The sequence below is a fragment of the Manis pentadactyla genome, chromosome 1, assembly GCF_030020395.1.
Source record: "Manis pentadactyla isolate mManPen7 chromosome 1, mManPen7.hap1, whole genome shotgun sequence".
Lineage (NCBI taxonomy): Eukaryota > Metazoa > Chordata > Mammalia > Pholidota > Manidae > Manis > Manis pentadactyla.
The window spans coordinates 116,131,369-116,147,246 of NC_080019.1; the positions used below are offsets into that span (position 1 = coordinate 116,131,369).

The 15,878-nt window shown below is 39.6% G+C and overlaps 1 protein-coding gene across 2 annotated transcripts in view; it reads right to left on the reverse strand.

Annotated features, from left to right (window-relative positions):
* ETV5 (ETS variant transcription factor 5) overlaps positions 1–15,878 on the reverse strand; it is a 54,734-nt gene that overhangs the window by 6,485 nt on the left and 32,371 nt on the right. For both annotated transcript variants that reach the window (XM_036875200.2, XM_036875198.2), the window contains exons 8-11: positions 9,157–9,413; positions 7,065–7,124; positions 4,017–4,085; positions 3,684–3,853 (exon numbers count right to left, since the gene is read on the reverse strand). In XM_036875200.2, coding sequence (XP_036731095.2) covers positions 3,684–3,853; positions 4,017–4,085; positions 7,065–7,124; positions 9,157–9,413 — 556 coding nt within the window. The remainder of the gene's footprint in view (positions 1–3,683; positions 3,854–4,016; positions 4,086–7,064; positions 7,125–9,156; positions 9,414–15,878) is intronic.

Below are 15,878 nucleotides of genomic sequence, written 5' to 3' on the forward strand. Positions count from 1 at the left end.
GAAGTACATTATATCCAACCCAGTCCACCTGAGGTGCAGTAATGGGGAGCTGTAACTGGAGCTTCAGGCAAAGAATCCTCATAGCAAGAAAGCTTCCTAGTGGAGTTCCCCCAATTATCATGATGGCCAAGCAATTTCTGTTCTTCAGTAACTCAACATCCAAAATCCTACCTATAAGAATGACTGTCAAAGTAGGAGAATAACAACCCTGAAAATGTGAGTCTTCTCAGAGGTCTTTAAATGTATGCAAGCCAGGGGTCATGTTTTGAACACTATAGGTCAATTTGTAGGGAACATTTTTAAGAAAACAAAAGAACCAAATTCCTTTGATCTTTGAAAAAGCTGATGTTAAACAAGGAATGAGAAGTAGGGAGACTGCAAGTGGAAAAGCAGATCATAAAACAGCACTTCACTTAAAGTATTTCCTTAAATATCTGGGCAGAAGGAAAGCAACATCTCTGAATTCAGGATTCTAAATGACCTTTAATAAATACCAGAAATGATCTGAAAAGTAAGGAAGAAGGCATCTGTCCTAATTACATTAGAATAATTCAATAGCCACAATTCCACTCTGCTTTGCAAGAAACCGTGTGAAAGTTAAATTTCCCATTCATTTGCTGCATGCCTCTATGGCACAGATCATGTCCTTGGCCCTCCTCCTTTCTCCACAGTGCACCCATTCAAAATAGCGAAAAAAGCAACATTAACCAAACCTACACCCCCTGGCTAGAGAAGATGAACATTTTAAACCAGTAGAAATAATAGTAAGAAGGCAGTCTGCTAAACCAAGGATGTCTGTCTACCCTGTTCAAAAGAAATGGCATTACAGTCATTTAAAAGAAAAGCATAGTTTTAATACTTGAACTGTCAGTCACAGGGATGCAGAGCACCTTAAATGAAGCCTAGCCTCAGCATTTTACCATATTCAGTGATGGAAAACAATTTTTGAATATTCTTCAACGTTAGCTATGACCTCCCTTTGCTGTCACTTGCATATGTAACAGCTTACTGGAGGGGGTTCTGTATCTGCACAGACTGCCGAGCTGCCTGTAGCCATAGCTACTGACTCATCCTCTTGGGCCAGAGCTCTATGACTCAGTAGCCTTCACCAGGGCTGCTGCTTCTACGGTGATGTGTGATGTTACACAACTGCAGAACAGCTAGAAATTAGGGCTGCCCCATTTCTGGGGTGAGGGGAGCAGGCAACAGCTTGTTACTTTCATCTTTCCCATTCGTGCCTTTGATAGCACGCATCTTGAGGGTGGAGGCTGAAGGAGTTAAAAATTCACATGTCTCTTCCTCCCTTTTCAAGAGAGAACAACCAGAGCACAGGGAGCGGCTCTTTCTAGCAGCCCATCCTTTTAAACATCCCCATGGCATCAGTTATCTGCCACATGTTCAACAAACAACCCTACCCCCCAAAATATTCATTAATGCAGATTCACAGTTAAAATGGCTCCAGATTAAAGCCGAGTCAGTCATAATTGAGAGGGTGCTAAGCTGGATGACTATCAAAAGACATTTGATTAGGGGGCCTGCCAAAACGCAGTTCTAAAACCACAATTTCCATGCACAGTGTAATGGATATTATGGATAATTACCCAGAGTGCACTACTCAGCCACACAGCTGCCTACAATTACGTCCCAAACAGCTTCCTCCTCTGCTTCACCCTTCAAGCTCCCCCCACGACAACTTCTCACAGCTTTTTTGAGGAGTTGATATCTTCCTGACATTGACAAAGAGTAGGGCCTGCAGAGCTATACAAGGAGTAGAGTGGAAAAAAACCTTTAGCAAATGCTGCATGTCCTGGCACCAAAGTGCACACATGGAACAGAACTGGTTCTGGAACATTCAGAGTTCACAGAAACCTTGGGGACTTCGAGGTGGGATGGAAAGGAGTACTTCTGGAAGAAACAAAGTTGTCCAGTCGGCACAGGGAGGCTCAAGGTCACCACAGGCCTCTCACGTGACATGGCTGCTTGGCATTTATTAACGTTCTGGATTAATATTAGTTTCCTTATTAAGTAAGAAAGCAGGGACCTTTTGCCATCTGTTCATCATTTTCTTTACCACTGGCGGGAGAGCAGAAGATTCAATAACAGCTTTACACAGGGTCATAACCAGGTTTACCTGCAGCTGTACAGCCTGTGCTTAGGCCTGAGGCAGTGGCAATAAAGTAATAAAAGCTCCTGTTTGTGAAAGGCAGTAAATCAATAAGGGCTGCCCACATGACAGATTTACTTTCAAAGAGCCTAGTGAGTCTCGGCAACATGCTTTCCTCAAGCCTCAAATAAACCAGGCCACATTACGAGAAGGAGGTCGGGTGGATGGCTCTCCAGTATAGCTGGAAGCCTAAAACATGGCTCCAGTTCTACATGAGTTAGCTACAAAGAAACCTTGTAAAAACACACCAGTACCAAACCCTGGCTTTCAAGGTAGACTGAGTCTTAACAGAAACTATTTACAAAGTAAGACGCTGGCTCATTGCCATGTTCATGAATGACGCCAGACAGGGAACACCATATGTACTTCTTTTGTAACTTCCTTTAATGAAGCCTTCCTTATTCTCTACCAGTCAGGATTCTTCCTACGCTTCCAATTCACATATTCTTCTTTTCCCATCTTCACTTTTAGACCATTTTCTTCTTCCAAGCCAAATGCGAGGTTGTTACCTCCTGCTGTTAACTTACATACCAACTTATCCCTTTGGTGTGCTGAAGTGAGCCCTGGAGTTAATCGAACAACATCTAAAACTGCCGTTCTTGCTCAAATGCCTTCCCAAGAGTATTGTTCCCATTTCAATTGCACCCAACCCAAAGATACCTTTTGGTTTTCTGGTTTAATATACAATGCCTACATACATGCTATCAAAAGGAGCGTATGTCAGATTTTCAGGTGCTTATTGCTTTTCCATCCATAATCTCTTTAGATTCTAAGTGAAATAGAAATGAAAAATAAACCCCTTTGGAACATGCCAAACCGAGGGCCTGATATTCAGGGAAGGGGTTCTGTTATGTGTCTTTTCCATTGCAGAAACAGTACTGGCTCTGTCTGGTAGAAAGAATGGTGGGGCACTCTATCAGCAGTTCTGGGCAAACAGACGGTAACAATATTCTTTTCCTATTAACAAAATAATAGTTTGGGTCTTCTTTCAACCATTGTGATACTGCATAACACACTTAAAAAAACCTAATCTCATAAGATTGAGCCATCTCTGATAATTTTATTTCTCTACGGTACAGCCACTGAGCATACACAGTGGGGTAGTTGCATCTTATAACATATTACCAAAATGTCATACAGCATGTTCATGCAGCCTAGATACAGGCCACAACATAACAGAACCAGTCGGTTATCACTGAAACAACCCATAAAAAGCCTTCCCAAGAGGGAAAACAGACCCTTTCTGAATGTAAATCTTCATGGGCTCCCCACACTTGGTGTATGTTTACTAATAGTTCTTATGTATTCTATAGTGGAGAACTCTGCCTGTCCATGAATTGTAAATTGTCCTATGGATAGGAAGGGCAGTGCCAAGCCCAGTGGCCAGGCCAGAATCTGGATGAGAAGGAAGAGCACATTTAACACAATAAAAAGCCTCAATGGGGAGCGAAAGGAGAGCAAACATCATCATTACCACCAGTGGACCACAAACCACCTGAGTCCAGCACCCAGTGCTCACCTCCTCAGGTTCTATCAGCTTGAACTCCATGCCTCGGCCTGTCCAGGCAATGAAGTGGGCATTGGCTGGATCATCGAGAAGGGTAACCAGGAACTGCCACAGCTGAAGGGAACCTCGCCTTTGGTAGGGGGGCCCCTCCCGGTACATGGTGGGCTCTTGTTTGACTTTGCCTGTTTGGGGTAAAGTACATAGGCAATACTTTAGTCTCAAATTTCTTCAGTGATTTGGGCAAAAAGGAGTTGTGAATGCCAATCTGGCATTAAAAAGACTGGCTGAGGGGCTCTGATGTCTCCAACCCGCCCACTTAGCCACAAACTGGACGAGGATGCTTACCTTCCAGTCGCTCAGGAACGACACAAGTGTCGTCAAAGTACAACCGGGGATCTTTTTCATATGGAAAACCTGAAGGAGAATTCAAAAAGACTATGTTGCTCCAGAGAAAGTACCAGGGGCTCCTGTCTGGTAATGACGCCCCTGTGCTCGGTTTTCTGGTCTAGTGATCTTGCTGTGTAGTTAGTGCAGACGTATGCATGTCAGGTGTGCAGTGGGGACAGGCAGGGGAAGCTGTTCTGCAAGGAAGGGCTATCATTAGATTTTCAGAGGGATTCACTATGACTTGAAAAAAAAAAAGTCCCTGAGTAAAGGCACCAAAAAATAACTTGCTGTTCTTTCTTCACAATCAGCCTAGATCAAGTTCTTCTTGGCAGAACCAGTACCATTTTTTAAGAGGCGTGGGACTGGCAAGACACTGCCCAACTTGGAGGAAACTGAGATTATTCTGAGGTTTGTAGTATTCATTTTTGTGTTCTCAGCCCCAAGCACTATTGCTCTGTTTGCTTCACTGTATCAAAGGAAGTATATTTTATTGACATTTATTAACTATTTAATCCAAAAAATATTTATGCCAGGCACTGTGCTAGAAGGGGGTAGATAATGAGAAGAATACGGACGTGGCGTTTGCTCTCATGGACCTTGTGTCCCAACTGGTGGAGACAGACAATAAAGTAGGGGGAAAATATGAGACATGGTGTGGAACATTAACGTGTGGGCCCTGGAGTCAGGCTGATGGACATGGGTTAGCTGTGTGACTGTGAACAAGTTAATTAATCTCTCTGTGCTCCAGTTTCCTCATTTAAGTACTGGGGAAGATAAGAATTCCTACCTTATAGGGTTGTTGTAAGAATATAATGAGGTATATCTATATCTATTCTGTTCCATTGATTTATTTACTTTTATACCAGAGTGCCAAGAATAGCTCCCGGTACATCAGTGCATCACAAAAGATAGTTTAAAAAAAGATAGTAAGTGCACATTGTGCTAAGTACTAATAAGAAATTAATTGGATAATGTGAGAGCTTTTTCTTATATTCTCTGTCATGGATTCTAAATTGCTTGAGAATAAGGACAATGTTCTGAATACCTTAGTATCCTCATAGCACTGGTACATAGTAAGTGCTCACTAAATATTTAAATGGATATGAGAGAATCTGTAGTATCCATTTAAAAAAGAGATTTAAGAATACAATGCTAACTTTTAAGTCAGATATTCAGTGATTCCTATGACAAATTTATTTTCCAATTTGGTCCTAGGATACTGATTTTTATGACAAACTGTTATATTTTGTATGATCAGCAAGAATTGTATAACCTTTCATGCTTCATGCATTTTGCCTTGGCTGCCAGGCTTTATATTCCATGTGGATTTTGATACACCATTGATGTTTTAATAGCCTTATATAAAGTCACTACTTTATATAAACTACTTCAAGTTTCACACACCTGACAAATTTGCTGTTATTTTTAAAGCTTTTCTTCTCTAAGATAAGGATAATGCATTCACAGTATTAAGGAAAAATGTAAATCTAGATTAAATTTTAGGTTTGGTTTTCAAACTAATCAGATGAAGGCCTGCCCATGTGTATCGTTGGTGTGTTTCATGGTTTCCAGGCATCACCACATATGCTTCTTGAAAACATCTAGAAGACGCTGTTGGTTTAAGTAAAATTTAAGTCAGTTGAATTTGCACTATCAGTTATAGCAGTTGTGGCCACAACCATCTAATCACTCAAATAAAGGTGGCAGGAAGGAAGAACCTGTTTGAGGAGCAAAGTGGAAATGAAAGATTCAAAACAGTATGCGAAGACTCCAGGTGAGCGCTAAGGCAGGATGGCTATCTTAGTAATCACAGATGCAAATCAGAAACACTTGTTTCACTAGCTGGCCTCTGTGGTCAAGACTGTGTAGGAAGGAGAGAAAAACCATGTCGGGGTATGTTAGAGCAATTAAGAATGCAGGTCTCTTTGAAACTCACTTCTTTGATGTGTGGGGGGTCAGGGAAAGGAATGGGAGAGGAAAAAACACATCTAAACTCGCCAGATACTCTGTGTAGTAAGTAGCCCAATGCCTTACTAAAAATATTTCCTTTAAGAACATGCTCCTTTCTAAATGTTGTAATTATGCAAAATGTTTTCCTCCCTCTCTTCCCTCACTCCCTCCTAGTTTGTCTGCTGCACACATCAATTGCTGCTGTAGAAACATTTGGTAACCTGGAAGAGAGCCCCACACAGCTGTGCCAATCACTGTTAGAGGTCCTGTGGACAGCCCTTCTGCCCCACGGCTGGACATGCATCAGAGTATCACCGCATGCCCAGTGCACCCACACTTGGTCTCCCCTCCAACGAAGTCAGTGGGTATCAGCTACCCACAGAAACCACTCTTGTGGACCAATCACAAACACCACCAATGCTTTCTTGTGCTGTTTTATTAGCTCCTTAAACCTTCCTCTAGAGAACAGTGGTCATCAATGTAGGATGCACCCTGGAATCACCCGAGCAGCTTTAAAAACTATGAATGCCTGAGTCCTGTTTCAGCATTTCAAGGATTTAATTGCTCTGGTGAGGCCTGGACACCAGAAATTTTAAAGTAACAAAAACCTTAATATGACAGAAAACAGTATATGCTTTTGGGGAACCTTTTCTAAGCAAAAAAACCTTTTCCCATTTCAGTATTCAGAAAAGTCCTCAGTCTACCATCTCAAGTCATGACAGTTCCTAAGTGCCAATTTAGGCTGACAGTCTTATATATACAAGTATATAACCTCCTCGTATGGAAACCAGGTTGATTCATCTTTGTCTTCATATTATCCCATGAACACTTGAAAGTTTAAGGTCATTACTACTGAAGATGATGGCTGCCTTAAGTGTTCAGGAGCGTGCCTCAAACCCTGTGTGCAAAATAACTGCAGATTATCATCAGTTAGCTCTCCTACTCTGGAGCTAAGGATGGTTTAACCTATGATCTCAAATCTTAGCCTGGAAACTGAGTACTTTTAACCTTCCTTGAATATTATTTAAAAAAAAACAAAAAACCAAAACTACTTACCCTCATGGCTGCTGGAGAAATACCCTCCTCTCAGGTAGGATGACTGGCAGTTAGGCACTTCTGAAAGAGAAAAACACCGACATACACACTCCTGCCAATAGTTTCTGCAGCTGAATCAGCACACCAGCTGAATTGCAGCTCTGCACTAAAGACCCCAAACCTTCTCCTGCTCCAAGGTCATGTCTTTTGGTCTTAAGACCCCAAACCTTCTCCTGCTCCAAGGTCATGTCTTTTGGTCTTTCCTGGGAAAGAGGTACCACCCCAATAAGCAAGATGGGAAGCACCATGACCCACCATCTGGAAGTAGGGCTCTTGACTCATCAAGAGAACTGGGAGGAAAACAATGATGCCTCATTCTCAATAAGCTGCTCCTTTTGGAAATCTAATGTGGTGAGAGAGTTAACGGTAGAAAAGAAATTAGCTTTTGTTTCAAAAGGCCAAACTTGGGCCCCATACTGACTCGGGGCTTTGGGGTTTGGAGTGGGGGAGGATCTTTCCCAGTTTACTCTCCTTTATAGCTGATGGTCTCATCCAATTCTGCTCCAAGAGGTGAGGGTGTTTTTTAAGACAGCGACATTAGGGCATTTGAAATTACGAAGCTAGGACAAGAGCGAGCAAGAGTGGGCAGCTGGCAAGTACATTTTTGCCACGCTGGAACAGAAACCCACACTCAAGTGCTCTCTTCTTTAGACGTCATGTCAACAAAGTGTCTGTCCAGAGGGAAGACAGTGAGTTTGAGCTGGACCTATGTGGGACACATGAATCACAGATACAGTGACATCTACTGAGTATCTTGCTTTAAGGGAGTGGGGTGGGGTGAAAATTCATCAGGGACAGATTGAAATGTCAGTCCCAAAGGAGGAAAGTTGCTAGACATGCCTGCTCCTAAGAAAATTCATCAAAGTCTTCAGAAGTGGAACACTTTACAAGCTATCAATACTTACACTTGGTAGTTTTCTATCATAAAGCAATGGATGACTCCCTTCTGCCTGCCTCCCCAGCCTTTCCCATAATCAATTTCTGCCTGAATTGAGTGATTCATGTATCATCTCACAGAAGGCCATGAGCAAATTCTATACTCCATTGTTTGCAGAAGCCATTAAAAGTACACACTGACCCCCCAACCATCCTCAAAAAAAGCATACACGGACAAGGATGAAAACCTATCTGCCACCCTCAAATTCCTTTAACACCAACTGCAAAAAAAGAATGAACAAGCTTGAGGCATGTCTGTAAGAAGGGGAAATAAAGAGGAGGAAAGAGTTTCTAAATGTGCAAACTGTAAAATTCCAACTCTCCTTTCCCCTAATGATCTCATTTAAGATGCCTGGCCTATAAGATATGTAGTCAATGAATGAGTGTGTGTCTGGGATGGGGGACAAGGGTTCCCAAGCATAGCTCAAACTTCTTGAAATGCTTAAGTTTGTAGACAAAATATAATCTATAACCAAACAATGGGTGTCCAGTTATGTATCTCCCTGTGTTCACTAGCAGGCACTGAAGGACAGAGGACCTTCACCAGAGCAAAGCGATGCAACAGAGCAGTAAATTCCATGACACAACCAACAGGGCAGCCTTTTCCATATGTGCCCAGTACCCCATATAATTAGGGCACACCAGGTGCTTTCTTGGATCACCATTCACTTCAAGAATATAAAGAATCCCATCCTACACGTGGCCTTTCTTCCTTACGCTTACACTGGGAATTTAGGAGTTTACTGTATTCAAAAAGGGTGCTGTAGAACTAAGGGCAGGACTAAATTGCAGAAATATTTCCTGTGTCCAGTCGCCCTAAGATAATAGATCTTAAAAAGAAGGGATCACCAAGATTGGACCCTAGTAATCTTTAAGACTAGACTTAGAGGTGTATTGCACACCACTTTTGAATGCCTGCTGTACTGCCTACCATTTGTAAGGCTTCTCTATTTTGTTTTATATTCAGTTCTGCATAAACATGTCTAATAGCTCCTAAGTTCTTTGTGGGCAACTTTTATAAAACTATTCCCTAAAGTCCTATACATGAAGGCACTCCATAATGATCAGACAGATGACTGAGAGGATGAAGTAAGGAATGGCATGATGTCATACTAACCTGAATCAACGCAGTAATCGCGGGGCTCCTGCTTGATTCCCAGCGGGGACTGGAACCCATGTGCTGTGGGGCCCGGCATGCCTGGGACTCCATGTTCATAGAGTGGGTCATGGTATTCTTGCTTGAATCCCTGAGGGGGCGGGGGAGCTGCAGGGACAATAGGTTCTGACATTTGCCGGTGGTAATTGGGGCGATTATCTCCAGGAACTCCCGACTGAGGGAAGGGGTGGCAGGGTTCAGACAGCTGTCTCTGAAATCTGTAAGAAGAAAGTAGTTACATTTTTTTAACTAAGAACAAGATGAATACCTACTATGATTTAGTACTGGGGATTAGAAGTTCACATGAATGAAATTATTTGCAAATTACTTTTTAATGCTTATTTCTGAACAATTTAACCCGTCTTCCCAAAACCATATGGCACCTTTCAGATCCCTTGAGTCGGGGAGTGGCAAAAAAACTATCAGAACAATGACATGGTAGCCTCTTATCTTCCTGAGTATTTTTTCATGCACAGTCTATCTGTACAGTTGCGAATACATAATTCAGATTATGTATCTGAATATATAAAATCACTTATTTGCAAAGAGCAGTAACATATACATGTGTTTGCTAGTTCATTCTTGCACCTGTAGATACAATTTTTGCAGACCAAAGAGGTACAAATTAGTTTAAAAAATCCCATTCATAATAGCAATCAAAAATATAAAATCTCTAGGAATAATCAGGAAATGTGGGCAATATAACAATAAACTTTAAAACTTTTCTGAGGAAAAAGGATCTAATTAAAGATAAAGTATTTAGGAGTTTGAAGGTACTGATTCACTGAAAATTGTTCTATAAAAGCAAGGCTTTCCAATGCCATTGATAAAATAATTCTAAATTTTATTTAAAAGATCAAATAATTTTTGAAAAGAAATAAGGATCTATTTAGATATTGGCAATACTGTAAAACTACAATAATTAAAACAGTAATACAGGGAATGAAAGATAGGCATATCAAAGGAATTGAAGGGGAAGTTAAAAACTGTCAGGTATATTCCAAAAATTTCCTACTCAAGGTTAGCATTTCAAATTAGTGGTGGAAAAAGTTAGACCCCTGTTTTGTACCACATGCCAAAATAAATTTCCTATGAATGAAAGATTTCAACATGAAACCATATGGTAAAGTAAACATAGGAAAAGTATAAAACTTGGAGTGAGGAAATCTTTTATGTATCATACCAACAATTACCAAGTCTTTTATGTAATCGTACCAATCTTTTATGTGTAATTATCAGAATCATCAAGATAAATATGGATATACCCGATTATACAAATTTCTGTAAGTTAAAAAATACCAGGAACAAAACCAAAAATAAAACAAACCAGGGAAAAGTCTCTGACAGATAGAGCAATGTCAGTATCAATGACATAAGAGCTTTTAAAAATCAACAGAAGATGAACATCCCAAAGAAAAAATGGGTAAAGGACAGAACCAGGAAAATGACTAAAGAAGAAATACTAAGGGTTATAAACAAAAAGTTTAACTTCATCAGTACTCAAAAAAGTAGTAAGTTAAGAGAGAAAAAGGTTTTCCTGATTACTTGGAAGATAAGCAAGCAGCTAATAATTCTGTGCCTAGCACATAAAAAGCACTAAAATCATAGATATGATTAGATGGTCACCACTATAAATGTCTAAGGGAACTAGCTAATAAGTACACTGTGATAGAGCCATTTAGTTGAATACAACCATCAAATATAATGTAATCTGTAAATATGTAAGGATCTGGAAAGTATTTTCTAGGTGTTGTGAAACGATGTTAAGAGTATCAAATATTTGCAAAACTAAAAAAAGTATTTATGGTGTCATATAAAATCTTGGAAATATTTGTGCTGAAATGTTAATATTGCTTATCTTTGGGTGGTTATGATTTTAGGTGATTTTTAATCCTCATCTACAGTGTAATAACAAATATGCATTATTTTACAGAAAGAACAATAAAAGCCTTTTGCTACTAATCAACTGGTAGCATTAACATCCTTTAGCTGTCAGAAAAATCCAGCAGTATGCCAACTTCCCTTGTACAGGCAATTACTCCTATTACTCAGGGAGGCAGTGTAATAAAGGCAGGCTGAAGTCCAGAAGCAAGGGCAAATATTCTTGGCTCCAGTTTCTTCATTTGTAACATGGGGTAAATTATCCATTACAATGCTACTGAAATGATGAAATGAAATCATGTCTACAAGCACGGTTTCTGCTGCAGCTGTCATCACAGACAGACTGGCATAGATTTCAGGGTGAGTATAGAAGTTAGAGATGGTCACCCTCAGTGCGAGAGGCCTCTATCCAAGAAATATGTATCAGGCACTACTCTATGTGTGTAAAGAAAAGCATTTGTGAATATATATATGCCCTCAGGTAGAAAGTAGGAGCCAAAGTTCTGGGAAAAATAAAGGATTTAGAACAAGTAATTAATTTTTTAAAAAATCAACAACATAGTCCTGTAACATTAAGGTCTTACTCTATACTTTTAGTTTGACTCCTATTAATAGTTTTAATAAAATAATTTGAATTTGATTTGAATCAATCTGTGGCAACAGGTGGCCAACAGATTTTTAGACCATCAAGATGTAAAACCTTAAACTGAAGAGATTTGGGTGCAGATAAAACTCTTCTGATTAGGGTATAGCATTGTACTCACTCTGTGTGAGTCTTTGCTACCCTATGAAAAGCAGCACCGGAAGATCATTTTATGACATGAATATCATCAAACAATTTTATAAACACTTATCCTTTTATTTCACACACCAGAAGCATCAGAATCTGCCTGGCCATGTATTACACAGTCTTTACAAATTTTATAAGGTTCACTGGGTTGAGAGCCTTACTTGGGATGCTGCATGCATTACAGTGAACGTCAGCAGGGATACAGATTTTCAAGGTTGCTGTTTTTTAGGGAAACCCTTCCATGGTCTTTCAAAAGGTGTAAATTTGAGACTTGGGTTTATACTTGATATTTTGAATGCAGGCACCAGCAGCCTGCTGTAAACCTGTGTTTTTGAAGAAAATTCTGAAGAAGTGGGCAGAAAAGAAAGATGAAGATATTCTTAAGGCCTTATTTTTATAAAGTACCCAAACCTCATGCTGGCAGAAAGGAACAGGAACAAGGGCACCCATCTTTCATATTCTTTCCCCTTTCCCTTCTGTCACCATCTCAGCACCTTCAAAGGTGACCTCACAAATCATTTCCTGTGATGGCTCCAAGTTGGCACAGAACCACTCAGTTCTGTAACCAGAGCTTCTGCAGCTGGCAGGCCCAATCCACCATGTCCGCTTGGTGCTATCTTCTCACCTTCCACACTGAAACTCTAGAGTCAGTCTGATACGGCCCTGTCAGGGAAAGTACTTCCATATGGGCACCAGCCAGCAATCCCCATTCCCTCCCCATCACCACAACTTTGAGGATGCACAAAGCTTAGGAGCCTGGGATCTGCACAAGAGATTCTATAACTGGGATTGTTCAGTCTTGGTTTATTTTGAGGGAGTTAAGAATGGCAAAAGGGAACCTTGAGGGCAGGTTACAAAGCCAGCATAATTGAAAGAGAGATTCTCTCTGGGCTTGCTGCTGATAATGCCTTTTATTTGCAGAGATTAGTAAAGTGATTTGGTTCTAGTCCTCAAAATACATTCTGTGAACTTTACTCACTGATCTTTATTTGAACCCCCTTCCCCTTTCTGCAATCCTTTTGAAGTATCTAAGAATGTGTTGTTTACATAATATGGCTATGACAAGATGCCCATTGTTTACTGAGGCAGGCAATCATTTTCAGTGGAGGAGTGGTTTGGTTCCTAGAAACCTCTTCTGCTCATCCCCCTTCCCACTTCCAGCCCTTCCCGTTCTCCCAACAGAGCTCCGGCCATCACAGTTGGTGAGCAAAAGGAGACTTCTGACTATCAAGCGAGCCTAAATTCAATAGGTTACAGATAAAGGCTTTTTCAGTGCCAGTTTATTTAAAGAACAAGTTATTTATTTATTTGTCGGATTTATATAACGCTTTTCTTCCCAGGAGCTCACCCACACTACCAACATTTGGTTTACATTATGAAAACCGTTAGATGCTTTTTCTGCATTTCCTTTTCAGTTTCTGCTGCCAACACACAGAGTAAACACAATGCTTAGAAAAAAAAGGAGAAAAGTGTGGATTCAATGAAGGCTACACAGTGGCTATGGGTGCCAGATGAAATAGTGATCGTTCAGAGGCCAGCTGAGAGATGATACATAAAATTAGCCGAGAAACCAACACCATATACGTAGTATTTCCATTAAGTCTAACAGAAGATATAAAGTAGAGAAGCAGCGTACCTGGGAAAGAGGCTCTGGCTGTGAAGGCAGAACATCCTGGGCTGAAATCCAATCTTTACCACTTACTAGCTGTGTGACCTTGGGAGAGTTATGTTAACAGATCTGAGCCTCATTTTCCTCATCAGTAAAGGACAACCAGGATACCTGACCCAAAGGTCTTTTGTAAAGATTACATAAGATAATGCATGAAACAGGGCCCAGGGCCTAGCAAACTGTTTAGTTCTCCATAGACATCACCTTCAAACACTACCATCAGCTGTCTACCTCCTTCTCCAACCCCCAACAAATTGAATTTCAGAAGCTATGCAAATGTAAGGGAAGATCTTAAGGAATTGGGAGAAAAGTATCACACACACAAAACAGAGTCTACTAGTTGCCTACCTGGTATCAGTTCTTACTCAAATAAGAATGTTGATTTTTATTCATACTGATTTCACATTAATGTTTATTTTCCTGCCATTTACCAAGAATCAGCTACAGCTGCAAGCAAAACCCAAACACTGCCCTAAATGCGCCCCAGAGAACTCTGCAACAGCTCCCAGGGCCCTCTGAGGCCTATTGGCACTGCTCAGTGGTACACTGACCTGTGATAAAAACATGAAGAGAGGAGGAACAAAATATGTCCTTTATAGGCCTAGATGTTTGATTTCTCAACATCAAATATGGAAGAAGGAAGGTGATGGAAATATGAGATGTCCCCAGGATATTAGATGGTCAAAGTATTAGTTTTACAACACTATTTCAGTCTGGCAGTGAAGATAAAAGATTAGGGATAAACAGAGCTTCCTATTTAAAAAATTTAATATTAAAAAATGAAGGAACAGAAGTTTCTAAGTTGTGGAATCTACATCACTTTAAGAAGATTCCTTTAGTATAGTCCTCTTTATGGGAAATAAAAGTGATTTTTAGAAAGTAAAATTGTCATAGACGCTAACTACATTCTAAGTGCCAAAATGATTTCAAAATTTAATCCACCCAATGGTTCTGTGTGGTATTTACTACTCTCCCATTTTCAAATGAAGAAACCGAAGCTTAGAAAAGTTAAATGCCTGTCTTGGTCACACAGACAGGAAGTAGAGCTGAGATTCAATCCCAGGTCCAGCTACAGAGCTTATACTTTTCCACAATTGTTTCTATCAGTTTCTAAAACTCTCTTGATGAAATTTAAATAAAAATTATATGATCCAGACAACTAGAAAACTTCCATATGTTTGGAAATTAAGAAGTATATTTTTAAAGAACTCCAGCATTGAAAGAAATAATAGAAAGCACTTGGAACTCAATTTTTAAAATACAACAAATCAGAACCTGTGGGATGCAGCTAAAGCAGGGCTTGGGTAGGGAGCTCAAATAACTGATTGTCCAAACCAGGATATTTTTGGGAAATATAAAGGGAATTTATTAACAATGACTTCCAGATAAGGCATAAACAGTAAATGACCAAGAAAAAACTGAATGTGTAGTCACTCCAGCCTTCTGAGAAGTTTTATTTGGTTATATGTTTATACTAAAAAGAAAAAAGCTAAAAATTAATGAGTGAATCATCCAACCACAGAAATTAGAAAAACAGAATAGACTGAAAGTAGAAAGAAAATATTCTAGTAAGAGCAGAAAGAAGTCAATGAAACAGAAAACATCCAAAAGAGAGGATGAATGAAGCCACAGTTGTTTAGTTGAAAAGACAGATGATATTGTCTGCTAAGACTAAGAAAGAAAAGGTCTAGATAAATATCAAGTCTCAAAAGGGGTAAGTACAGATGCCACAGATATTGTATACATAGAGATTTTAAAAAGGACATTATGGAACAACTCTAGGCCAATTAATTTTAAAACTCACATAAAATGGAAAAGTTCCTAAGAAAAAATAATTTATTAAATTTGCTCAACTAAATAGAAATTCAGGGCAAGTCTATAAAAGGCAAAGATGTTGAACTGGTAATTAAAAATCTTCCCCCAGAGAAAAATCAGGTCAAAATGGGCTTATAAGAAAATTCTTCAAAAAAATTCAAGAACTTCAATTTCACATGAGCTATTCCAGAGCATATAAAAAGGAGGATATCCACTATTCATTTGATGGGAATAACCTCAAAGCTAAAAGCCAACAAGGACAATATAAGAGAGAAAAATTATACATTATTCTCATTCATAAATACAGATGAGCAAGTCCTAAATGTACACTGGAAAACCAAGTCCAGCAATGTACAGAAGAATATAGTACCTAACAAACAAGTTGCGTTTATTACAAGAATACAAGGTTGGTTTCATATAAACCAATGTTAACTTACCACATGTAGAAATTAAAGGAGAAATTTTGTTTGGTTATCTCAATAGATGGAGAAAAGGTGTTTGATAAAATTCAATTATTCATTCATATGA